This window comes from Petaurus breviceps, unplaced genomic scaffold, assembly GCF_028583685.1.
Source record: "Petaurus breviceps papuanus isolate PSGF00001 unplaced genomic scaffold, PetGlider_PUasm1.0 90887, whole genome shotgun sequence".
Classification (NCBI taxonomy): Eukaryota; Metazoa; Chordata; class Mammalia; order Diprotodontia; family Petauridae; genus Petaurus; species Petaurus breviceps.
Window position 1 is genome coordinate 1,232,645 of NW_027187370.1, and position 27,162 is coordinate 1,259,806.

General features: G+C 36.5%; 1 protein-coding gene across 2 annotated transcripts; it reads left to right on the forward strand.

The window, feature by feature from the left end:
• Window positions 1-216: 216 nt before the first annotated feature.
• TOP2A (DNA topoisomerase II alpha) lies at window positions 217-27,162 on the forward strand. 2 transcript variants are annotated; one of them, XM_069074218.1, is made up of 35 exons: window positions 217-393; window positions 2,486-2,641; window positions 2,904-2,994; window positions 3,642-3,705; window positions 4,696-4,841; window positions 5,099-5,196; window positions 5,460-5,672; window positions 6,070-6,243; window positions 6,627-6,728; window positions 7,871-8,008; window positions 8,124-8,262; window positions 8,874-9,031; window positions 9,402-9,527; window positions 10,377-10,487; window positions 10,573-10,678; window positions 10,907-11,016; window positions 11,303-11,395; window positions 11,858-11,972; window positions 12,055-12,176; window positions 12,744-12,892; window positions 14,640-14,871; window positions 15,069-15,203; window positions 15,311-15,511; window positions 15,752-15,947; window positions 17,941-18,032; window positions 18,140-18,304; window positions 18,495-18,578; window positions 19,828-20,019; window positions 21,748-21,838; window positions 22,828-22,983; window positions 23,429-23,558; window positions 23,984-24,042; window positions 24,237-24,383; window positions 25,440-25,657; window positions 26,006-27,162. In XM_069074218.1, the coding sequence occupies exons 1-35, from the start codon at window positions 370-372 to the stop codon at window positions 26,141-26,143; spliced, it is 4,671 nt and encodes a 1,556-aa protein (XP_068930319.1). In that variant the 5' UTR covers window positions 217-369; the 3' UTR covers window positions 26,144-27,162. The 2 variants fall into 2 exon arrangements, with proteins under 2 accessions (XP_068930319.1, XP_068930320.1); XM_069074219.1 differs by lacking the exons at window positions 23,429-23,558; window positions 23,984-24,042; window positions 24,237-24,383.

Consider the following 27,162-nt stretch of genomic DNA (forward strand, 5'->3'; position numbering starts at 1 on the left):
ACCACTGCTTCCTTCTAATTGGTACAACCTCCCGCCCGTCTTCTCGATCCCGACTCCAATTGGTAGTATTTGAAAGTCCCCCCCAGGGTCCCGCCTTCTCCATCTTGACTGGCCTATTCGAATAGGATTCCTCAGTCGCTCATTGGGTTATCTGAGACTCCCGCAATGATTGGTCGCTTGTGGCCGCCGGTGACGAGGGCAGGGCAGTGATTGGTCACTCTGGCTCGGGCGGGCGGGGAAAGCGTAGTTTTGAAAGGAGCCCGCGTAACGAACCGTCGTCTTCTGCGGGTTGCGCGGTCGCTTTCCCTCAGGCACTCCATTGTCGAGTCTCCGAAGTAGCTTTGGCTGCCTCTCCTCACAGCCCCCGGCATGGAGGATCTGTCGCCGCTGCAGGTGAGCATGGGAGGCTGGAACGTGGCTTCGGGCTCCGGCGGCCATGGCCCGGGCTGGGTTAGTTAGTCCCCGGGACCTTGGCATTGCCAGCAACCCTCCCACACGTTCCTGACAGGGATCCCAGGAAAATTACCCCCGACCTCGGCCCCCGGTTTGGTCAGGGGTCGCCGCAGCCCTCGTTGGGGCCCCCGGGTTGCGCCTAATCTCGGAAACCTCCCCTCTTAAAGGATGAAGTGTCGTGTCGGTGTAAAGGGGAACGGGGAGCAGGGGTCCTTGCCCCTGCGGTGTCCAGAGCCCCGTGACAGAGACGAGTGTCCAGTCTATGTCGGGGGCGAGGAGATGGGATCAGTCACTCCGTAAACATTTATCCAGCACCTGCTACTTGCCGGCCACTTCCGCCAAACTGGGAATACAAAAAGAGGCAAAAGACTGGCCCACTCTCCGGGATCTTGCAATCCCACGGGGAGGCAACGTGCTATCTACAAAGTGAGCTGTATATAGGATAAATAGGAAATGATTAACAGAGAAGAGCGGTTGGGAAGGCTTTCCATAAAAGATGGGCTTTTAGTTAGGACTTGGAGCAAGCTGGGAGGTCAGTGGCGGGAGCAGGGGAAAGCCAGAGAGGAGCGTGCCCATGCTTAGCCCTGTGGTGGTCGGCTATCAGGTCCCCAGGCCCCGGGGCTCCTGGCCCTCTTAGAAGGGTAAGTAAGCTTGGGACCTCCCCCTTCCTCCTTCCTTGGCCTCCCTCTGGGGCATTATTTAGAGATCACCCTTGCATATCAACTAGACTAGGTCCTGGAGTGGTTAAGTGACTGACTGGTCCCAAAGCCCTGACCAGGAAGAGCTGAGTTTTGTTTTAACCCAAATCTCACCATTTTCTTCTCACGGGCCCTAGGGCTGTTTTGCTTAAAACCAGTGAGGAACTGCTGGGGTCTTTGATACAACACCGGTCCACCCACCCCAATGGGCCTTTTTCTGGCTCTTCATCAACCTTTGATATGATCTGATTTTGATACCTTTTTTATTCAGTCTTTAATTTGGTTCTAACTAAATCAAGGACTAGGGGCCAGGAAACCTTGAACCCTGGCCTTTGGTGGCATATCTATATTTTTCTTCGAGCAAGAAGAATGCTCAACAAATAATACTGAAATTCTGCCCCCTTGGCACTCATGTACTAGTGTCAAAAAGTAAATAGGAAAAAATTGTGTGTATTTATCTCTTATAAGCTATATACCCATTTGCCAGGGCCAGGAACTTACCTCCACCAAGGCAAAACAAAACCTACTTGATGCACATTAGGGTTAAGTGACTTGTCCAGAGTACAGTAACTTCTAACCTATGACAGATAGGGTTTGCAAGAAGGTCTTCCTGACTTCAAGCCCAACAAGTAGTCCATACAATCAGATGTGTGCATGAGTAGTATTGGATGTGTTTGTGCTTTAAACTTTCTAATGAACCATAAACAATAGAGTGGTTTCAGTTATTCCAGACTACCTGTATAGCAGTGTGATTCCCAGTGACTTGATTTGATTCATAGTTTGAATATATCTGAAACATGCAATAGTTTTCTGTGTTACAGCAGGACTTTCCATGTATATAATAATGCCCATACCCCTGCAGGTTTTCCTTTCTATAAAGTGAATATCACTGTTTTCAAAGGAAAATGGATGTAGGGCATAAGTACTCATTAATTGTAGATACATACAGTCTTTGCAATCTCCTTATATTTGGGGTGCTTTAGAAACTCTTCTTGAGGGTTGTTTTGTTTTGTTGCTTTTTGGAGGGGGGAAGGCAGGGCGATTGAGGTTAAGTGACTTGCCCAAGGTCACAGGGCTAGTAAGTGTTAAGTAAGTCTGAGGGCAGATTTGAACTCAGGTCCTTCTGACTCCAGGGCAGGTGCTCTATTCTCTTCGTCACCTAGACACCCCTGAGGTTTTTAACTTGTAGGATTCAGTGATCATCTGTACTAATAATAGTATTCAACTTTATCAACTGTACCATTAACTATTCAAGTCTTACTTTGAATTTTTCTATTATCCTTTCAAGACTTATTATTAAAAAAACTTTTCTTGTCTTTTTTAAAAATTTCTAGCCTGTAAATGAAAATCTACAAATTAATAAAATAAAGAAAAATGAGGACACAAAGAAAAGATTGTCTGTTGAGAGAATCTATCAAAAGAAAACCCAGTTGGAGCATATTTTGCTCCGCCCTGATACCTATATTGGATCTGTGGAGGTTGTGACCCAGGTAAACAAAATTGTTCAAGTGCTATTTGATATTTGTTTTTCTAGGCTTTTATTCTTTCTGGCTTTTTTTCTTCATCTCACCTGTATAACTATAATTAGCCAGATCTCAGAATTTTAGTCATAAAATGCTTTCAATTAAAGTACATTTTGTTAGTCTTCAACTTAGAAAACTTATAAAATCTGTGATGTTTATTTTACTTATTTGTAGGGCACAATTTAGAGAATAGTAAACCGACCTTTAAAATGTCTTTACCTTATTTTAGCAAATGTGGGTTTATGATGAAGAAGTTGGACTTAACTACAGAGATGTAACTTTTGTTCCTGGATTATACAAAATTTTTGATGAAATTTTAGGTGAGTAAATTCAAGTAAAGGATAAAACATATTATAACCCAAATCCATTCCAAGTTAAAAAAAAAAATGGCAGTGAGGGGGAGAAGGCAGGGCAATTGGGCTTAAGTAACTTGCCCAAGGTCGCATGGTTAGTAAGTGTCTGAGGCTGGATCTGAACTCAGGTCTTCCTGACTCCAGGGCCTGTGCTCTATTCACTGTGCCACCTAGCCACTCCCCAAAATTTTTATATAGTAAAAGATTTCTAAATTCTGGTTATGGCTCACAAATAGTCTATACAATCAAAAGTATGTATAGTATTTGACCTTGCTTTAAGCTTCCTAATACGTATAAAAAATATAAAAAAATTCAGTTATTCTAATAGTTTGTTTCTTATTCATTATTTTTATATTTGATTCTTAATGCCTTTCAACAATCTGTGACCATAAATAGATAGTTTAAGCAGTAGTAGTATTAGTAGTAATAGTTCTGTTTTATAAATAGGATTAGTGAGGAAGGTGGCTAAGTTGGGGTTCAAATGGAGATTTCTGACTTCAGAGCTAGTCTTTGTTGCCTATAATCAATGCTTTCTCAATTGAGTTGAGAATGAGTATCTTTTTGAAAAAAGACTTGAGTGTCTAATAAAAAGGATAATTCTTTTACTCTTTCAGTAAATGCCGCAGACAACAAGCAAAGGGACCCAAAAATGAATTGTATTAAAGTCACAATAGATCCGTAAGTCTTTTTTGGTTAGCTTTTTGAATAAGTCCCTAGTATACTGAGACCAGAGTTTCCCATCCTATTCTTGATGATCCAGCAGGTGTTATTAATAAATAGTCCAGTTTCCCAAATTAATAAATGATACTCTCTAGAGGCTTTCCTCAGAGGGGTAGGTCACTAGCCTACTGACTTTTGGTAAGACTTGTATTTTTCCAGTAAAGAAAGGAGCTAAAATTGACCAATTGTGAACTTTTAAATTATCCTACCTTATAGTCTTTACACAAATTTATATGAAATACTCTTTTATTCCTTACAATATACAGTATTTATAATCAGAACAGCATTTAGGTATCTAATTGCAACTAAAATACATTTTCTCTTCTCTTAAAATTTTGCTTAGAATAATGTAATAGAAGCAACAAAAAAATTTCCATATAATGTTATTATTGGTGGAAAGTGGCAATGGGTTAGTTATTCTATTTATGTCGCAATAGCTGTCCTTGAGTAGGAAGGCAGAGAGAGGATATAAGGGGAAACTAGCAGGAAGGATGCATGCATCCATGCAAAAGAGTGACCTCTTTTTAAAGCTACAAAATAATATTTTTCCAGGTTTGTCTTTTTTTCTTTCCATTTGGCATAGACCATATCCCCTTCCCCTGTTTACCCTAAAGTATGACATTGTTATATATTTATGTAACATTATCATTGTCAGCACAGGATTGGAAAGAGTTGAGGTTTTTTTTGGTGCATTTTCCTGCCTGCTATAGCATCGAGAATGCTCATGTTTCACCAGTTTTTCTTTCTAAATAATTTACTGGGTTTTGTAAGAAAGCAATTATGATGTCCAATTCTAAGAGGGATATGAGAATGTTCATTTAAATTAGTAAAAATTTCAATCCATTAATATAAATATATATAGGAAATAACTCCTATAAAATATTTTAACTTAAATTATGTTCCACCTTTTATAATTTTAAATAAAAATTTAAATTTCTTTTTCCCCAGGGAAAACAATACAATTAGTATCTGGAATAATGGGAAAGGTATTCCTGTTGTAGAGCATAAGGTTGAGAAGGTCTATGTGCCAGCTCTTATCTTTGGACAGCTCTTGACTTCGAGCAACTATGATGATGATGAGAAGAAGGTCACAGGTAAGATGTCTGAAAACCACTAACCTATGGCTAAAAATTAATATCTTTGAAACTTTCATTTATTAATCTTTGGATGATTGGTTTAAGGAGGGAAGGATTTTTAGCTAGTTAAAAATGTAATTTTGATAACTATTTACCAGTTAACTGTATAGTTAAAATAGACTTATTCACTGGCTATGAAGTGATTTAGTTTAAGAATGAGTTTTGAGGGGAGTTAAAGTACAATTTATGCCTTTACTTGTCTTTTTAAAACGTAGGTGGTCGAAATGGATATGGAGCCAAATTATGCAATATATTCAGTACCAAATTTACAGTGGAAACTGCCTGTAAAGAATATAAGAAACTGTTCAAGCAGGTATGTATTAGGCCCTGATTTTTATGACATATACAGCATAAGATTACATTATTCTTATTATGGATGTTATGTACTTCAGAAACATTAAACAATTACTAAGATTGTGTGAAATTAGATTAATTAAAATGCTTCCTTATATTTAATATGTGCTGAGATTCTCACATATTGAATGTGTGAATTTTGGCATCTTTTTATCCCTGTTTATAAGATGATTTGAAAGCGTTTTACTAACTTTCTTTTTTTTTTTCTATTAACTTCTGTAGACCTGGATGGATAACATGGGAAAAGCAGGTGAAATGACTCTCAAGCCCTTTAGTGGAGAAGACTATACATGTATCACCTTTCAACCTGATCTGTCTAAATTTAAAATGACAAATCTAGACAAGGATATTGTTGCCTTGATGTCTAGAAGAGCGTATGATATTGCTGGTTCCACCAAAGATGTCAAAGTCTTTCTCAATGGAAATAGACTGCCTGTGAGTTTTCTTTGTTTTTAAATATCTCTTCCTTCACCACTACCTAACCCTCTAAATTATCTCCTTATAAGTGTTTTAAGTTTCATATATATATTAGCTTTTCCCAGAACTTTTTTTTTTTTTGGAGGGGGGAAGGTAGGGCAATTAGGGTTAAGTGACTTGCCCAAGGTCACATGGCTAGTTTTTTGTGTTGTGTCTGAGGCCAGATTTGAACCCAGGTCCTCCTGACTCCACAGCTGGTGCTCTATTTACTGCGCCACCTAGCCGCCCCACCCAGAACATTTTTTTATCCATCACCCTGTATCACTGGATTTTAAGGAATCGTCGTAATCACTGTACCCATTTTAGCACATACTTTATAGGAAGAGACAAAGTGATTGCTATTATCTTGGTACAGGTAAAAGGATTCCGTAGCTATGTGGATTTATATGTGAAGGACAAATTGGATGAAACTGGCAATACGCTGAAAATTATCCATGAAGAAGTAAACAACAGGTGGGAAGTATGTTTAACTATGAGTGAAAAAGGCTTCCAGCAAATTAGCTTTGTCAACAGCATTGCCACTTCCAAGGTAATTTCTTCTATTTTTTTTCCCCATGGGGGAAGGGGGGGGGGGGGCGGGCCAGTTGGGGTTAAGTGACTTGCCCAAGGTCACATGGCTAGTTTTTGTGTTAAGTGTCTGAGGCCACACTTGAACCCAGGTCCTCCTAACTCTAGGGCCGGTGCTCTATTCACTGTGCTGCCTAGCCGCCCCGTAATTTCTTATATTTAAATTGGTCATTGATGAAACTCTTGTCAAAGTATTTTTTGCTGTTATCTATTTTTAAAATTGGTTTATGTTAACATGTGGACATTTTAGTGTTTATTAAGCTAAAAGTACAACCACCAAGAGTTTTTTAGTGTGATAATGATCTGAAACTATTGGCTTCTGCATTTTATTGTTTTTCTCCTTAGGGTGGCAGACATGTTGATTATGTAACTGATCAAATTGTAAGTAGACTTATTGATGTTGTGAAGAAAAAGAACAAAGGAGGTGTTGCAGTAAAAGCACATCAGGTATGAACACTTCGTATTGCTGTGGGACAGATGAGAAAATAGTGTAAATAAATTTTCTCTCCTAAACTTGTGTAATTGTGCTAGTGACAAAGATCCTCAATATTCACATAGACTCCAACCAATACATACATACACATTCTGTATGAGTTGTCCTTGTCCTCAACTAATTTTGTCACAAGGAGGTCCACTTAATGTTCAAGAGATTTATTCTCAGTTCATGACAATATTCACATCATGACAGTATTAGTGGAGCAGTCAGTCTGTTCACCTTTCTGTCTTTGTGTCCTGACATCTTTTACTAATGTTTTTAAAATTCCTCATTCTCAATCCCACTAACCTACCTTGTGTCCTCTCCATCTTCTGGGTGGTACTAGATGTTGCTTCTTTGGAAACTTGGGCTCCTTATCTTGTAAACCTACACCAGTAGAATATTGTCATTTGAAAGCTGGGCTTTGGTCTCTAAGAGAAGGTTGGAATCATTAAAGAAACTTAACTATTTCCTGAAGACAATCCAGCCTACTTTCCTTCTCCAGTTTAATTATAGATCCATTGAGTCCATTTGTCCTGCATGTTTCAGATACATATACAATGGACAAGCTCTTTTTTTTTTTTTTTAAAGCAATCAGGGTTAAGTAACTTGCTCAAGGTTACACGGCCAGTTGCCAAGTATCCAAGGCCAGAACCAATCCCAGGTCTCCCAACTCTGGGGCCAGCGCTCTTACTCGCTGTGCCACCTGGCTGCCCCTACGCAATTGGGGTTAAGTAATTTGCTCAAGGTTATGTGGCCAGTTATTTTTTTGTGTGGGTGTTAAGTATCCGAGCCTGGAACCAATCCCAGGTCTCCCAACTCAGGCCAGAGCTCTTACTGTGCCACCTGGCCGCCCCTATAAATGTTTCCTTTTTTTGAGGGGGAAAGGCGGGGCAATTGGGGTTAAGTGACTTGCCCAAGGTCACACAGCTAGTAGTGTGTCAAGTGTCTGAGATCGGATTTTGAACTCAGGTCCTCCTGGACAAGCTCTTTTAAGTTTTCTTTCCAATGCACACATGGTGATAAGAAACTGGTTTATAACCCAAACATGTGCTTTTTGTACTTTATTGCTATAGTTATAGGTGAATTTTTAATTGATTGAATTTTATTGCAGGTAAAAAACCACATGTGGATTTTTGTGAATGCCTTAATTGAAAACCCAACCTTTGACTCCCAGACTAAGGAAAATATGACTCTGCAGGCCAAGAGCTTTGGTTCGAAATGTGAATTGAGTGAAAAATTCATCAAAGCTGTGAGTTGATACCATTACAGAGAGTATAATAGACCTTTTAATAACCATATTTCAATTGAAAAAGTTAAGTGTTGCCCAATGTTTTAAAAATTCCTTTGCATCTTTTCTATTTCAGGCAATTGGCTGTGGAATTGTAGAAAGCATACTAAATTGGGTGAAGTTTAAGGCCCAAGTCCAGTTGAATAAAAAGTGTTCAGCTATTAAACACAATAGAATCAAAGGAATTCCTAAACTTGATGATGCTAATGATGCAGGTATACATTTGATAACATTAGATCTTTTGGAACTTTAGATTTCATAGTTCAGCTTGTAAATTGTAGCAAAGATTCTTGATAGTAGATCTTATTTTAGCAGTCAATGTCCTATCACTAACTTAGAATTGTAATCTTGTAAGAATGACAGTTGAATGCTAAACATGAAGAGTTAATTAATATGGATTATATAGGAATGTGATATCCAACAGCAGATGCTAGCTAATGGTCATAAAAATTAATTTGTTAAAAATATATATAAAAAATTAATTTGTTACACAAAACAAAAAACTCATATCCTTTAATGTAAAAGAAAACACACCTCAAAGTAACTTTCACATGAGATGTGTAAGCATGATTCTTGACTTTTGTTTTAGCTAGCAAGCCATAACTCATCATTGAATATTGTTAGTTTTGTGAATAACCATCTTTTCGTAGAACTGTCTTTAAAGTTTTAAAAAATTATCTGCTCCCCACACTAAGCTATCTGATTAATTATGATATCCTGTTATAAATTGTAAAGCATACCAAATGTGTAGGCATATGATTAGGAAGGTTAGCAACACTTGCTGTCAGCTGCTGGAATTGATTTCTTGTGCAATTTGGCATTGTAGGCAGTAAGAACTCTACAGATTGTACACTTATCTTGACTGAGGGAGACTCAGCCAAAACTTTAGCTGTTTCTGGCCTTGGTGTGGTTGGGAGAGACAAGTACGGCGTTTTCCCCCTTCGAGGAAAAATACTCAATGTACGAGAAGCCTCACATAAACAAGTAAGTGGAAATACCTTTAGGATATAGGAACTTTAATTCAGGATTTATTGTTGGTTTAATATTTCTGCTTTAGACATTTCAAAATATGTTATAAATTGCAGTTGTTATACATCAATTTAATAGTCTCCTGGTTCATTAGTATCAAAAAAACATTAATGTCCTAGCTATTGCTTTCACCATAAGGGAGGAAAAATTTTGTCATAACTGAGCACAGACTGATCACTTGAGAAACATTTTAGCCCAAAGTAAGAGTACTGTGATAAAATAAGTTTTAAAACACAATGAAACATAAACATGGTGTTACTTATACTAAGTAAACTGTAACTAAAATTTAAAAAAAAATTTTTTGTCTCATATGTATCTTTTCCAGATCATGGAAAATGCTGAAATTAACAATATCATTAAGATTGTGGGTCTTCAATACAAGAAAAACTATGAAGATTCCGATTCATTGAAGAGTCTCCGTTATGGAAAAATCATGATTATGACAGATCAGGTTAGAGTCAATAAAAAATATTTCAGATGATTAAGCTGAATGTGCCTCATTTTTGCATGTCTAGCTAAAGTCATTCTCACCATCATGATTAATCAGATTTTATTGAGGGTTTATAGGATGAAGCATTGTGTTTCTACTCTTAAAGTGCCTTATGTGCACTGTTATAAATGTGTGTGTGGACTAGAAGAGAAGTGATTGAACCTATGATTTCAGTGACACACAGAATTGCCAGATGAGAAATCTCCCTCTACTACAAACTGGCCCTTTCTTTGAAACTTTAAAAACACTGAAAGGTTCAAGTGACTTGCCAGTGTATACCAGAGGTATGACTTGAACTTAGATCTTCCATGTTTTTCAGACTGACACTTTACATCCACTATATTACAGTGCCTCTCATGGATTAAGACACATTGTTTTGTTCTAGAAAATGGCAAGAGAGGGAGGTTTTTAGTAGGACAATCATAATTTAAATCTTTTTACCATAATCAAACTTTGCCTACTACGTGCCAGGTAATTGTGCTAGGATTTGGAGATGCAGAGACAAAAACAAAGCAATCTCTGCCCTCAAGGAGCTTATTTTCTATCCAGGGGGAATACAGTAAAAGTAAATTAAGAAAAAAAAGTAAATTAAAAATATACACTAAAACAATGTGGTGGTAAAAATTTAGGCTTCTAAACATCACTTTTTTTTTTTTTTGGTGAATTAGTGTTTAAATATTTTAAATGTTTTTATTTCTTTGGAATTGTTGACTATCCCAAAATATTTTTGGAAAATTAACTATAAAGTATATTCTATCTTAAATGGTTCCAAACCATCTTTGATCTATGTTTTAACTTTTTTTTTTTTAGGATCAAGATGGTTCCCACATCAAAGGCTTGTTGATTAATTTCATCCATCACAATTGGCCCTCTCTTCTGAAACATTGTTTTCTGGAGGAATTTATCACTCCTATTGTAAAGGTATATCCAGTTTCTAAGGTACTACAACAAATTTTGCGGCAACAAGATATTTTAAAGTCTTTACTATATATTATATTCACCACAGGTTTCAAGAAATAAGCAGGAATTATCATTTTATAGCCTTCCTGAATTTGAAGAATGGAAAAATTCTACTGAAAATCATAAAAAATGGAAAGTCAAGTATTACAAAGGTATGTGATGAATCCTCTGGTGTAGTGCTCAATAAACTAAGAATACAGAGCATTGTATTTGCTCCTTGTTAATTTATCCTAATTTTAAATTATCAGATGTTACCTATTTTACACTTGAAGCAAAATATGCCATAGAACATACATTTTGTGCCATGTATTTTCCCCCCATTCCTATAAATCCTCTTCTAGAAGACTGAAAGTTTATTCAGTACAATGTTGGTTCTGTAGGTTTGGGCACCAGTACATCAAAAGAGGCTAAAGAATACTTTTCAGATATGTCCAGACATCGAATCCAATTCAAATATTCTGGCCCTGAAGATGATGCTGCAATCAGCCTGGTAAGTTAGATATATTGAGTGGGTTTCTAATTCTAAAAATCACCAAAGTTTCAGATTAGGTCAATCTAAACATTTACGTGCTTATTTTTATATGGACCTTTTTTTTCCCATTCTTCAAGAAAGAAGCAACTAAAATTCTAGAAATAAGGTTCTGATCTGCTTCAGAGTAAGATTAAAACAGAATTGTTACTGAAACTTTATAATTCATAGGATCATAGATTTAGAACTGGAAGAGACCTTAGAGGCCATCCAAACCAGCTCCATCTTTTTATTTCTTAATTTATAGGCCTTTAGCAAAAAACAGATTGATGATCGAAAAGAATGGCTAACTCATTTCATGGAAGATAGAAGACAGAGGAAGTTACTTGGCCTCCCTGAGGTAAAATATCTTTAATCATGTCCTGCAAAGTTCATCATTTTCATTTTTGTCGTTTTCATGGATCTCAGATCAGTTGATTATAGCAACTTTGAGTCACTGAGCTGTTTGTTAGATCAAACACTACTCTATGTGGGGAAATCAATTGTGATTTAGCTGAATGTATGAAGGTCACTGAAATGGCCAGGTTGAGAATAAGAGATTGCAAAGCAGCTTCACATTATTATCCAATGTGTGGTTGATTATTTTGTCCTTAATACATACCATACACAAAGAGTGGCTTTTCACTCATAGTAATTTTTCTAATAGGTTACATTGAAAATGCAAAACTATGCTCTTCCACTTCATTTAGTATGCTCAAAAATAGTAGGAAAGTGTTGTTGGGTTTTTGTTTTGTTTTGTTTTGCTAAATAGTTATCCTATAGAATATCTTGGTTGAATATCATCCCCTTTTTGATTCCTCAGGATTACTTATATGGGAAAGCTACTAAGCATCTAACATATAATGACTTCATAAATAAAGAACTAATCTTATTCTCAAACTCTGATAATGAGAGGTCCATCCCATCAATGGTAGATGGTGAGTTGATCTGCTTTACTATTAAGTTAACAAGAGAAATAGCTTGTTCATATTGACATCTACTATTATTTTCATTTTGAAGGTTTGAAACCAGGTCAGAGAAAAGTCCTGTTCACATGTTTCAAAAGAAATGACAAGCGAGAAGTGAAGGTTGCCCAATTAGCTGGTTCAGTAGCTGAGATGTCCTCTTATCATCATGGTGAAGTAAGAACAAACTCATAAAACACTATTTTTATTTCAAATTAGCTTGTGTTCAGTGGAAATACATACCAGAAAGAGTCTAATACTACATCTAGACTTTAATCAATTGCTTATTATCTCTTGCTGAGGCAGCAGCATTAGATGTGTCATGACCAGTGATGATGTTTTGTGCCATTACTATACTGTTCATAATGGTGATAACTTTGATAGATAGTATGAGAGTAAATAGTATAGTTTCCCAAGAAAAACAATAGTATACAGCAGTGGTGTCAACCTCAGATATATACATGCCACATAATGACTTAGAAAACCACATGTTAACATTATCTATGTTCTATTGTATTTTTACTTAGCTAAATCTTTCTCATTTCCATTTTAATCTGGTTTGGACCCGCTGGGCCATGTGTTTAATGCTTCTAGTACATAGAATATTATGCCCATTTGCTAAGATCTGAAACTCAACAATAAATTTTGAATTATAAAAGCTTTACCATCTGTAATATTAATTAATACAGCTCCTTTCTTTTACAGAAAAAAGACTTGATAATTAAAAGTTTGTTTTAATTTCAGATGTCACTAATGATGACCATTATTAATTTGGCTCAAAATTTTGTGGGTAGCAACAATCTCAACCTCTTGCAGCCCATTGGTCAGTTTGGTACCAGGCTGCATGGTGGCAAGGACTCTGCTAGCCCTCGATACATCTTCACAATGCTCAGGTAAAGTCTACTTTTGGTTTCAGTGGTAACTTCATGTTTTCTCGGTTGGAAATTCAGAAATTTTATCAAAATTTGCATTTATGACCCGGATGCTTGAATAAACATGGCAAAAATGAATTTTTTGAAAGTTTGGTACTCTGCAAATAACTGGACATACCAGAGTTATTCTCTAAACAGCAGAAAAAACTTAAAACTGATTTTCAACCATTTGAGTCCCAGTACCATGAATTTTTCTACAACTTTGACTTCTTTTTGTAGGCATGATCGCCTTCTCAAACTCTAGTTTACTGGTATATTCATCAGTTTTCCCCTGCTTCCTTGTTACAGCTAGTTACTTAGTCTGGAGCTTATAGATTAGATAGCAGTAGGTCCCCGACCAAGCACTACTTAATGGTTATTTTGGGACCCTCCTGGTTCAGATTGAATGTAAATTAGTAACAGTTTCTCTTTTGGTCAGCAGCTCAGAGGGTCTTCCCCTCCCACTTTGATTTTTGTTTTTCATTGGGGTTTTTTTGTTTGTTTGTTTTTAACTAAAGGGGCCATCCCTTGATGCACATTTCACTGAATGGGTGTTATCTCACTCAGAGTGAGAATCTGAAAAGACCTTAGCTTAAATTAAGGGCCAGGGTCTCCCATGGCATCCTGGGCCATCTCCAGGCATCTTGATAAATATCTGGCCACTAGAACCAGATGGCTCTGAAGGAGAAAGTGAGACTGGTGACCATACAACAGCCCCTCCCTCACTCAAATCAAAGTCAGCTGCAAGTCTTATCTCTCATGGTCCTCTTCAAGAAAAGAAGGACAAACAGTTTTGATGGCTCAGTTTCTATATTATATAGGGTCAGTCTTATAGAACTTCTTACCAAATAACCATGATTCTAGTTTTTTTGTTTGTTTGTTTCATTTATATTTCCGTGATAGCTCTAACATGAATCGGCAGGTACTTAAAATAAGTTGATTTATTTTTTTTTTTTTTAGTTTTATTGATGTATTTTGTGTTTACATACGTTTACAGATTACTCCCATTTCATGAGATATCTTTTATAACAATAAAACAGTTAAGTAAAACTAATAAATAATACAATGGTTTCCTCTGAAAGTACATGCATCATTCTACATCTATAGCACTCCCCACCTGTTTTATTTTTTGTTGTTTTTTTTTTTTAAAGCAATCGGGGTTAAGTAACTTGCTCAAGGTTACACGGCCAGTTATTTCTGGGTGTGGTGCTAAGTATCTGAGCCTGGATTTGATTCCCAGGTTATCCCGACACTGGGGCCGGTGCTCTTACTTGCTGAGCCACCTGGCCACCCCTATCCCCACCTGTTTTTAGCAGAAGAAATATGTTTTCTATATCTCCCACCCCCATTCCTTTGAAAAAATATAAATTTCCTATAACAAATTAATAATTAAGCAAACAAATCCCCTCAATAACTGCATATAAAAATATATATGTATCTGATTCTGTACCCCAAATTCATCATTTCTCTGTAACAGATAGCTGGTTTTCATCATCTGTATTCTAGAATCCTGAATGGTCATAATATTGATCATACTAGTCTCTTATCATTTGTGTGTGTGTGCACATGTGTGTCCTCATAATAAAAATTAAAACAAGGGTGTGCATAGAAGCACCAGCAAAATACTACAACATAACTTCCAGAGATGAGACAAAACTTTCTTTTTACAACAACTGAACAAAATCAGAACTTTTATAAAATAGCAACATTTGTCCCATTTTCTCCCTAGTCCATTGGCTCGGTTGCTTTTCCCAGCAAAGGATGATCAGACTTTGAAATTCTTATATGATGACAACCAACGTGTAGAGCCAGAATGGTACATTCCTATCATTCCCATGGTATTGATAAACGGTGCAGAAGGGATTGGAACTGGGTGGTCCTGTAAGATCCCCAACTTTGATGTCCGAGAAGTTGTAAATAATATCAGACGTCTGATGGATGGAGAAGAACCTTTACCAATGGTAATGACTCTACATGTTATAGAATCTAATTGAAACTTTATCATTCATTTTAATTGGTCATTTAGTACAAGTAATAAGCTAATTGATTATAAAATCTTTTATCAAAACTTGGAACCATTTCCAAAGTCTTTATTTTGACTTTAAACCCTTAAGATACAAACCAACCTATTTGGGTTTTTTTTTTCCCTATTCTTTAGCTCCCTAGCTACAAAAATTTCAAGGGTACAATTGATGAGCTGGCTCCAAATCAATATATTATCAGTGGTGAAGTGTCTATTCTAAATTCAACAACCATTGAAATCTCTGAGCTTCCAGTCAGAACTTGGACCCAGGTAAAAATATTCTATATTTCTTGGTTGTGATAAAAATAAGTTAATTCTTGTGACCTTTATCACTTGTTAAATCATTTGACTTACCTAAGAATGAGTTCTTTTTTCAGGTATATAAAGAGCAGGTTCTGGAGCCCATGTTGAATGGCACTGACAAGACACCCCCTCTCATCACAGACTACAGGGAGTACCACACTGACACCACAGTGAAGTTCATAGTAAAGATGACTGAAGAAAAGCTGGCCCAAGCAGAGCATGCAGGACTGCACAAAGTCTTCAAACTTCAGACTAATCTAACATGCAATTCCATGGTATGTCTGAAAAGTATTCCATAACTTAGTATTTTGAAAGCTGTAGGGAGCCTATTTATTATATGGATTCTGTACTTGAAAGATAGCAGTTAAACAAAGCAATAATAGCATATGTAAAGGAATAAATTATTTCTGTGATATTTTATTTAGGTTAAATCTCATTGAAACACATTCTACATAAATAACAATTTCTTTAAATTATTTCTTTTATTCTGATTCCAATCTGTTTTCCCATTCAAGGTGCTTTTTGATCATGTTGGCTGTCTAAAGAAATATGATACTGCACTCGATATCCTAAAAGACTTCTTTGATCTGAGGCTTAAATATTATGGACTGAGAAAAGAATGGCTTACTGGAATGCTTGGTGCAGAATCTGCCAGATTGAACAACCAGGCTCGGTTCATCCTAGAGAAGATAGAGGGGAAAATAGTCATTGGTATGTTACTGGAATAATAGATACCATATTAAAATACAAGACAGTACTGTATATTCAAGGTTAGTTTCCATTAGACATTTTTGTGAGAAGAGTTGCTAGAACTGATGGGCCAGATATCATGGATTTGGCACCAAACTTAATCCTCCTGTGGTGTTCATTTTGATAGTTCACGTAGTATTGCTTAGACAGAAATAACCAAAAGTGCTGGGGCAGCTAGGTGGCACAGTGAATAGAGCACTTGTCCTGGAGTTAAGAGGACCTGAATTCAAATCTGGCCTCAGACACTTGACACACTAGCTGTGTGATCTTGGGTAAGTCACTTAACCCTTGCCTTGCCCCCTCCAAAGGAAAAAAAAATAACCGAAAGCATATTGCTTACGTTATTGATTAAAGCCTTTTGGAGGGCAGTTGGGGTTAAGTAACTTGCCCAAGGTTACACAGCTAGTTTTTTTGTGTGGGTGTTAAGTGTCTGAGGCTGGAACCGACAGTCCTGACTTTACTCACTGCACCACCTAACCACCCCTCAACTTGCTCATTATTTCTTTTTTTTTTTTTTTAATCCTAAAATTTTTATGTGGATTTGCTAATCTATATGACTAGGACTAAAGTAATTGAAGCATTGATTAAGCTCACATCAGTGTAATAATTTAGTTTGTTAAGCACTTTATATGCTTTCTTTTTTAATCTTGAATATCCCCGTGGTCTAGACAGTGCAACTGTTATTCCCATTTTAAAGATAAAAAACTGAACCTCAAAGTGAAAGTCACTTGTTTGTAAGGATACATCCTCATTTTTTCACAACTTTTTAAGGTAGGTGCTGTTGTTATCCCCATTTTACAAATAGAGAAATGAGACTGAGTGACTTGCACAGGATCATAAGCTAATATCTTAAGGCAGAATTTTAATTCCTGTCTTTCTGACCCCAAGGTCATTATACATTATGCCACCTAATTTAAATGTGGATTGGCTAGTATTAGCCTAATGGAAAAGAATTAAAAATAAAAATAGACAAGGATGAATGGAAATATATATAGACATGAAATGGTGGAAACTGGCTGTACGCCTAGGACAGAGGAAAGGGTAGGGTAATTCAATGGAAATTTCCATAGGACAGGGTTCAAGTAACTAACCAGAGACTGAGGAGAGGCTCTTTCTGGCACCAGAGAGAAAAGGATCACCAAGAGTTATTAAAGACTAAATATATTAGACCTAAAGGGATAGGGAAGTATAGGAAGGATAAAAAACATTTGAATGATCCTCCAAGCCAAAATCAAGCTAATTGAGTAAGGTAGAAATTACTATACTTAAAAATTATTCTATATATAGTGTGTACCCCAAGATTTCCCTATACTAAGTAAAAAATAGTTTTACATTAAGAAGATGAAAGTGCTTTGCCCTATATGTAGTAAAGGAGAGTTAATAATAGCAGGGATACAATGAAGTCTTTGGAAGAGAATCTACCTAATAGTGGGCTTGTGGCTCTTAGAGTTGACCTAACAGTAGCAGCCTATCATCTGTTTGCCTGCCTCCATAAAAGATTCATAGGATATTCAGTTATGATTTCATTGCCCTCTTGTGGCAACTGGCATTTGTGAAAAGGACTTTTCTTGTACAAGCTTATATAAGACTCATACTTAACTTTTTCTGTTTTTAGTAAATATTTTTGGAGGGGAGATGGGAGGTTGTCCTGACCTATAATTTTAATGATGAAAAGAGCTCCTAAAGAGGAGATTCCCTCTACTACTGATGACAGTCCTACAGTACAGAGCAACCTGGGCTGCTAAGATAGCATATGATTTGCTGCAGTGCCTTGCAGAGGCAGAAGCCAGCTCTGTCAACTCTTCAGCTGCTGCACTGGAGTATAGATGATTTCCAATTTTTGTTTTATGTTACACAATAGGGAAAAATTTATCCTATTCCTAATATTTGTTTTGACTGTGTAATGAATTAAGCTTATAATGGAGTATCATAATTTTCAAATTTTTTTCCCTAGAAAATAAGCCTAAGAAAGAGTTAATTAAGGTTCTGATCCAGAGGGGATATGATTCAGATCCTGTCAAGGCCTGGAAGGAAGCTCAGCAAAAGGTAATTTCTTGATCAGCTTCCTGTATCTTTTGTTAAGAACTCAAGTGTCATAATATCTGTGTGCTGGCATTCCCTGTGAAAGTTACTATTTTTAAATCCCTTTTTAGAGTCCAGAAGACAATGAAGAAGAAAATGAAGAAAGTGAAAAAGAAAATGAAAAAAGTGATTCTGCCACTGATTCTGGACCAACTTTTAATTATCTTCTTGATATGCCTCTCTGGTATTTGACCAAAGAGAAGAAGGATGAACTCTGTAGGCAGAGGAGTGAAAAAGTAGGTGTGAGGGAGATTGTTTTGCTTTAAATGTTGGGTTTGGGTGTAACATACATTACCTATACAGAGTGTCCCCAAAGTCTTAGTAGTTTTGAGCTTCAGTAGCTTAAAATTACTCTTCAAGAATTTTAGTACACTTTCTATATGCAAGTTGGCTTATCTTTGGATTTTTATCTGATGTGTAATTTAGGAACAAGAATTGGAGACCTTGAAACGGAAAAGTCCTTCAGATTTATGGAGAGAAGACCTGGCTGCTTTTGTTGAAGAACTTGAGGTATATGGGTTGGTTTGGGTGAGGGTGTGTGGGCCCTTTTAAGTAGAAGATGTGTCATTTTCACAAGTATTATAACTAGAGGTAGAAATAATATAAGAAATATAAAGATACATCCCAAGACATCAGATAAAGTTCTACCATGCAAAGAATCATTAAATAATAATTCAGAATGGACACATGTGCCAGAAAACATAAAATGTATACTTGGGACAAGAGGGAAGACAGGACAGGACTTTGATTTAAAGTGTGGAGGTGATGGGGTTTCATGTGCCTACACAGAAGGAAAGACAGCTAAGTGGTGCAGTGGGTAGAGTGCTGGGCCTGAAATCAGGAAAACTCATCTTCCTGAACTTCCTGAGTTCACATCTGACCTCAAACACATTCATAGCTCTCTGATCCTAAACAAGAATTAACCCTGTTTGCCTCGGTTTCCTCATCTGTAAAATGACCTGGAAACGGAAATGGCAGACCTCTCCAGTATCTCAGCCAAGAAAACCCCAAATGGGGTCCTGAAAAATCGAACACAGTTAAAATGACTGAACAACAAAAACATAAAATGGAGCTAGCACAAAGGTCTGGAATGAAGAGAATTAATTGCCAATGGACCTTTGCAAGACAAATTGTAGGACCTAAAGAAACCTATACTCTATACTCTTTTCATTTATCTATGCAAGTCACTCACACCCCACAAAGAAGGATTAAATCAAATTTGCTTATAGGGTTAACTAGTTCTTGTGTAATTTCAGGGTTTCCCCTAGTCTTCCTTTTACACACATCCCACCACAAAAAAAAAATCATACATACTAATTGCTGACCTGAAATTTCCTTAAACAAAAGAAAAAAATTATCTTTCCATGTTTAATGATAGAGGGCTTAAAATGCAAATTACCTTAAATAGCTGATCCAATCCAATTTCCTCTGTTTATAGAGGAGGAAAAAACTTAAAAGAGCTTTAAGATACTTCTAAGTATCACAGATTTACAGCTGAAAGAGACCTCAGAGATCAACTAATCCAAAACCCTTGCTTTTCAGATGAGGAAATTTGAAAGGTTAAGAATCACATGTGTAAGTCTAACATTGTGATTCTCTCCATTGTCAGACCCATTGAGGTATTGGTTTTATTGGATTCTTTTGTCCCTTTTTATTTGTTACAAGAGTTGGCCTACTGAATAGAGAAGCTTATCTTTTATCTTTTAGATATTAGATAATGTCTGTTACATAATAATTATTTTTCATAACCTTTCTTTAGGTTGTTGAAGCCAAGGAAAAACGGGATGAACAAGTAGGTGTTGTTGGTAAAGGTAAAGCTGGTGCAAAACCAAAGGCAAAGAAAGGTCAACTGGCAGAAGTTTTGCCTTCTCCTTCTGGCAGACGAGTCGTCCCTCGAGTGACTGTAGAAATGAAAGCAGAAGCAGAAAAGAAAATAAGAAAGAAAATCAAGGTAATCAATACAGTTGAAAAAAATTGGCAGCATGGAATAAGAGCTGACCTCAAAGTTAGAAAAGGTTGGGTTTGGGGCGGCCAGGTAGCACAGCGAGTAAGAGCACTGGCTCCAGTGTTGAGAACACCTGGAGATCGAATCCCGGGCTCAGACACTTAGCACCCACCCAGAAACACCTGGCCCTGTAACCTTGAGCAAGTTACTTAACCCCAATTGCTTAGGGGCGGCCAGGTGGCTCAGCAAGTAAGAGCACCGGCTCCAGTGTTGGGATGACCTGGATCAAATCCGGGCTCAGATAACTCAGCACCACACCCAGAAATAATAACTGGCCGTGTAACCTTGAGCAAGTTACTTAACCCCAATTGCTTTAAAAAAAAAAAGGAAAGGTTGGGTTTAAGTTCCTCCTCTGACATATCTTGGCCATGTGCCCTTGGGAAACTTACCCTCTCAGTGCCCCTAGGCAATGAAGACTGAGCTGCTGAAAAGGTGCCAATCTGCATTGCTACATGGTATTCTCTAAGAGAGTTTACCATCCCAATGAAATCACATACCTAATAGTCCCCACTTCTCCCTTCCCCCCCACCAAAAATGTGTGTGTCAATACCTTTTCAAATGCCACTTTCTTTTCCAGACTCAATAAATATAATTATGGTACTACTTGCTTTGGAGATAGCTAAGAATTGATCAATATTACAGCATTCTTTATCCCCAAAGAAAGACTCATACGGGCATGCTTCACCAAGTGATAATTGGTTTCAGGAATGCACATGTTAAGCAAGATAGCATTACAGAAAAAGTTAATTTCACAAAAACAATGTTATATGGAATGCATGTGATACTATGGTGGGGTTTATTAATGTGTTTAAATATTATGAAACAACATTGATTCAGGCAACCTTGGTATGGGTATGCCACAAGTTTTTCCAAATAGGCTTTCATTTAGTAGGAAAATCCTTACTTAACTGAAAAATAGGAATACATAATTTTTGGAGATAATTTTCCTTAAAGCTTTTTTAAAAGTCATTAGCTACCAAAAGATTTCTTCCTAATTTGCTTTGATTATCAGCTAATGTAGATAAGACGCCATTTCAACAAACATTTGTTGTAAGCCTACTCCATACAATACATGCACTATAGTAGGATCATACATTTAGAGCAGCTCCCAGACATTATGTTCCATTTGTAGTTGCAACTTCCCTTTCTTAATATTTTGTTCCAGATTTTGAGGATGTACAAAATTATTGTGGGTTTATTTTGTAGGTTCATAGGTTTAGAACTCAAAAAGAAGCTTAAAGGCCATCTAGTTCAACTTTCATTTTACAGACAAGGGAAATGAGACCAAGAGGGGAAATGATTTGCCCGAGTTACCCAGACGTGAAGAGCACAGCTGGGATTTGCCCTTAGATCCTTTGAGTCCTGTTCTATTGCTCTTTGCCCTGTACCGTTCCTGACCTCTAGGAACAAGCTATGGGAATGGATTTTGACGTTTTTCTCTCTAATTATATATTCTTGGGTTTGTCTTTTGTCTAATTATATCCCTTCCTATTCATAGAGACCATTCCATTAAATAATTTATTTTCAGGATATCTTACATTGATGAACAAGTATGATTCCTCCACAGTGTCATGCTAATAAGTCTTACTAAAGTCATTCTGTACCTACATATTGCCAGTGCTTAGCTATATGGAGTTGGCAGAACTTTTAACTTCTTTCTTTTTATGTCTTTAGACTGAAAACATAGAAGAAAGTTCTCAAGATGATAGTATAGAACCAGAAACTCTGAAACAAAGACTGAACAAAAAACTTAAGACAGAACCAGGTAATTTGGAGGAAATAAATAAGACGGTCTTACATTAGTTATCTACCAGGCTATACCTAGTGAAGTGTACTGAAACTTTTGGAGTTGATGCTACAAGGGCTGTCTTCCTGGGCAATAATTACCTTAAAATGGCATCCTTTGGTAATTCAGGACTTTGGACTTTTTGGTTGAGTCTATAGATAGAGGCTATAGACAGACTTTAATAATAGCACACCATATGGCATTTTAAATTTACAAAATTTATTTGTCAAAAAAAAAGATTAGTTTTTTTTATTATGTCAATAAGCATTAGAAATTTCAAAGCACTGTAAAAATATAAATTCTTATTTCTCGAGCACTTAATTCCCAGAATAGAGTGGGCACCTTGGGTAACACAAAAGAAATAATTTAACATGTTGTCTCTACCCTAAACAAATTTACAGTCAGGGAAGTTAAGATTAATATATACAGTTAGTATGAAGCTTCTTTATGAGAAGGTGCTAGATTGAGTGGCATATACAATAAGTGCTACAGTATTCTACAAAAGGGAAACATTAAATACTAAAGGCTCAAGAAAGCTTACTGAAAAATGTAGAATTTGAACTTTGCATTGGGTATACACCAGTGTAATTTGGGCACAGTCTATGCAAACACAATGAGTTAATTTAAGGTCTTGAGTGTTTAGGTTTTGGTGAGTAGTTATTAAGAAATAAGTTTCAAAAGGTACCCTAGAACCAGATTAAGGAAGACCTTTAAAGGAAATTTAACCTGGCAGCAGCATATGCTGTCTAGATTGGTGTAAAAAGATGTTTAACTGAAGTTATTGAAGTAATTCTTCCTGAGTTGATAAGCATTTGAATTACAGTGGGTAGTAATTAGAAAGGTATACAAGAGGAAGAATCAACAGAACTTGGGACTAACGATATGGAAAATGAAGGAAAAAATGATTCATGTATTTCTAAGGAATGGGTAAAGATAATTAATTCTTTTCTATTTTTCTACTCTTTAAGGTATCAAACAAAAGAAGCAGACCAAATTACCATTCAAACCAATCAAAAAAGAAAATAAGAAAAATCCTTGGTCTGATTCAGAATCTGATATGAGTTGTAACGAAAGTGACTTTTATGTCCCGCCTAGAGAAACTAAATTACGAAGGACAGCAGCAGGTAAGAAAAACTACCAAAAAAATAAAGGTGCTCGTGACCTTAAAGCTTTAGATGGGTAATATATTGTGGTTGGCAGCACTGAAATCCAGGAATAGTTTTGTTGTAGAGGAATAACTAAAAATTTTGGAAGAGGAAACTGGAGGAAGTTGAAATTCTATTGCATTAAAAGTGAAGTTAGTGATCTTTTAATGCTCTTAGAAAAAGTTTTTTTAATCATCATTCTTTGTAGAACTGATGTCTAGGGGTGACTAGGTGGTGTAGTGAATACAGCGCCAGCCCTGGAGTCAGGAGGACCTGAGTTCAAATATGGCCTCAGACACTTAAAAACTAGCCGTGTGACTTTGGACAAGTCACTTGACCCCAATTGCCCTCCAAAAAGCAAAAAAAAAAGGAATTGATGTCTAAATGTTACTCATTTTGACTTTTTATTTCGGTTTTATAACAGCAAATACCAAATACACCGTTGATTTAGATTCAGACAGCGATGTTTCAGATTCTAAAGAGGAATTTCAAGATGAAGATGAGGATTTTATCCCATCAGATGGAAGTTCATCTCAGGTTAAAAGTGCACCAAAGTTAGTATATGAGCTCATTTGAACTAACACTTTGCGTTAATGTCTCTGAAAAGATCATGGCTGGTACATACATACTCCATTTAACATTGCCCCAGCCAACTTCATGCAGTTATTATCAACCCTACCGACACATTTTTTTACCAATTCCCCGGGCTACAAATCCAGTGGTCAGTGATCAGCCCCATCAGAGTTTATTTGGGGAGTTAGTTCCAAACTCTAATTCTGCCTACCATCTCATTAATCACATTAAGTTCTTCCATTGCCCCCTGAACATTTTGCTTAGCATCACATTTTCACAGATCAAAATAATATTAGCTGAACTACTATTAATATACAGAACATAACATATAATGTTAAGTAATAGTCATTTACTTAATATGTAGGTTAGAGAGAGTTACTAATTACTAAAAACAATTTTATTCTAGAGCAACTAAAGGACAAACTACTCACAAAGAAGAGGAGCCACCAAAAACTTCTTCATCAAGTATGTGTGTGTGTGTAATGTTTGCCTTGTTCTTAAAAAAAAAAAACTACATAAATTTAGCTGATTTGCTTTTATTCCTTTTGATAAATAATAAAGGTAATAATTCTGCCTTTGTATATTATGCTGATATTTAGAGAACCAAAATTAATAGAAGAGCTCTCAATTCACTTATAAAATATTTTTGTCTTCTCAAGATGAAGCTGAGGACCTGGAACCTGAGAATACTAAGAATGTGGCTCTGGCTTCTTCAAGTTCTTCGCCTTTCGATTTTCCAGTTGAACTTGAGCTTCCAGATCCAGCCCCCAAAAAAAGCACCACAGGGAAAAAGACTGCAGCAAAGAGTGAGTCCAGATATTTTCAATAACTCTGCTGAGAATACCTAGTAAGTTAGCTACCACTATTGTAAGTCAGTTTTTAAAATTGTGCTCAGAATTCACATAGGATGTCTACTGGAATTAAATCTTTCAGAAGTTGCAACCATTGTTTTTGATCGTAATGTAAAAAATAATTTGTTACTTAAATGATTAATTTTAGTGTGTTAAACTAGGAACCAGATGATGGAAAAAGTACTGGATGTAGTGTCTTTGACAGGTCATTTCACTTGAGCCCCAGTTTTCTTATCTATAAAATCAAACACTGCCTATCTCATGAAAAGTTGTAAAGACCTTAAAGATCTGCAAAAATTTCAAGTTTTTGTTATTGTGTGTTTCTAATCATTTACATATTGCTGTGACATTTCCAAAAGACTTGATATATACTATCCTGTTTGATCTTTAAAACAATTTTTTTTTTGGAGGTGGGAGGGCAGGGCAATTGGGGTAAAGTGACTTGCCCAAGGTCACAGCTAGTAAGTGTTAAGTATCTGAGCTCAGATTTGAACTCAGGGCTGGCGCTCTATTCACTGGGCCACCTAGCCACCCCCATCTTTAAAACAATCTTAATGTTATTGCCCATTTTACAGATAGAAGAACTGAGTTTGGAACAGATTAGATAATTTGTCCAAGGTTTTACCACTAGTAAAGTCAATATTTTAACCCAGGCCTTTTGACTACCGGGCCAGTGCTTTTTCTACTAGGAGACAGACACATGTTGGAATCAACATTTAAATATCTGAGTGGTGTAAAGGGAGCAAGAATAGCAAACTGGCCCAAATAAGGGCTTTAATGTAAACTATTATGTTTACTATTATGTGATAATTGAGAAAATAAGTTTAAAAAAATTAAAGATAGATGGATTCTCCAGTATATGATTAGCTTTGTTGCAATGGCCTTTCCTAGGTTGAATAAAAAGAGTAGTCGTTACATTACTTGGAAAAATAGGACAAACAAAAACTAGTTTACAGAGTGAGGAGCTACACCAAAGATTCAAATTCTGAATCGAAGTGTTGGCTATTTCAGGTCAGTCTTCCACTTCTACTGCCGTAACAAAGAAAAGGGCAGCACCAAAAACAAGCAAAAAGGCCCTTGCTTCCAAAGTGTCTCCAGACTCCGTCTCTGAAGCCTCTGAAAAGGTTGTGCCAGCCAAAAGCAAGAAACCTCGCAAAAGGAAGCCTTCTAACTCTGATGACTCTGATTCAGATTTTGGAAAAGCCGTGTCAACAGCCAAGGCAGGGAAGGTGGGTCTTTTGAAGTTCACTTGGACCCTCATCTTGTACTGGGTGACTTGAGGTTTAGAAGGGGAGGGTAGCAATAAAAGCTTCTGGTCATTTATCACTTTCATTTGAGCCTTACAACCCTATGAGATATTATTCTGCCTTTAAAATCTCATCTACCCTTGACTTTGAACATTTGCATATATTTAATTTGCCACCAGCTCACTTAATGTTGGTTCTGGCCTTTCTCTGGAAGAATCCAGTGTTATAATTTCTAACAAATTAGAGACTCTTTAAATTGTGATGTACTTATCATAGTTATACAATATATTTCTTCAATAACTTCAAGTTCTGTAAACTCTTTACTTTTAGAAATCCAAGCAGGTGGATGATGACTTCCAGATTGACTCAAATTTGAGTTCAGCTCCTGTGGCACCACGGGCAAGACCTGGCCGAGCAAAGAAGCCTATTAAATACCTAGAAGAATCAGATGAAGATGATATGTTTTAAAAATGTGGAATTATTTTTAATCTTAATGATATCAAAACTGCTTTCGAAGTCATTTCTCTCTGAAACTCTTTAGTTTCTTTATCTGAGAATAAGTCTAGCTAGGAGTATTTTTGATCAAAAGCTACTGGAATATTTTGCCACATTAGATTTTTTAGTAGTGGTAAAGCTCAAGTACTCCCGACTTTTAGCATTTCCTTCTTCTAAGAACTCAATACTGTATAATTGAGTAGTCACCAACATTCTTTCATCACCACCTTTGTGTTTTGAGTCCTTGTGTTTATTTTCTCTATTTAAATCTGATTATAGTTTTGAACCTTGGATGTAAATTCTCTTGCTTGGTATATTAGTTCATTGAGTATTTAGCTCAGCTAAAAAGTACCAGTCATAAAGTAATAAATTTGCCTATCACTGACCTATACAATATGAGAGAAAAAGAGGTACTTTGGCTTCCAAAGTATAGATTTAGTGAGACTGGAATAATTTGTTCATTCATTTTATCTTGTTAGTTTTAAGAAGTGGGCAATGTTTTACCAAGTAACCCTTTGATTTTATAAATCTTCTAACTAAAATATTCTCCTTCCCCCAAAGCACCTATGTGAATATATGTCTACATACCTCTAACAAGTCAGTATAGTGAAGAAAAATTAGTCACAGATTGGTCATAGAGATAGCATATTTTGTACAAAACTGTTGATTGGCCAAAATTTGCACATTGTAACCCTATAGAAATAGATATTGGCTGCCTCAGTATCAGATTGTTCTAGGATAAGGTTCCAAGGTGGCATGGGCATTTATTTTGGAAGGCAGTTGGATGTTAGTGTCTCAGTAAGGTAAATTTGGTGACATGCTTGGAATTAACCATTTGAATTTCTTTAAGCTTTAGAAGCCCTTTAGCTTGCTGTATATGTAAGTGTTACATCTGTTTATATGATTGTGAGTGGTGTTCTCTAAGTGTATTTGTAAATATTTCCTATGTTTTCTATGTAGTTGAATTAAAAATAATTTTTGTACTTAAAAAA

What these genes read in the sequence shown, in the direction of transcription:
- TOP2A (XM_069074218.1), top strand. Translation starts at nt 370, where the DNA reads ATGGAGGATCTGTCGCCGCTGCAG. An exon ending in GTGAAAAATTCATCAAAGCT is followed by an intron (nt 8,009 to 8,123) that starts GTGAGTTGATAC and finishes TTTCTATTTCAG; the next exon opens with GCAATTGGCTGTGGAATTGT. An exon ending in CATCCCATCAATGGTAGATG is followed by an intron (nt 11,973 to 12,054) that starts GTGAGTTGATCT and finishes TTCATTTTGAAG; the next exon opens with GTTTGAAACCAGGTCAGAGA.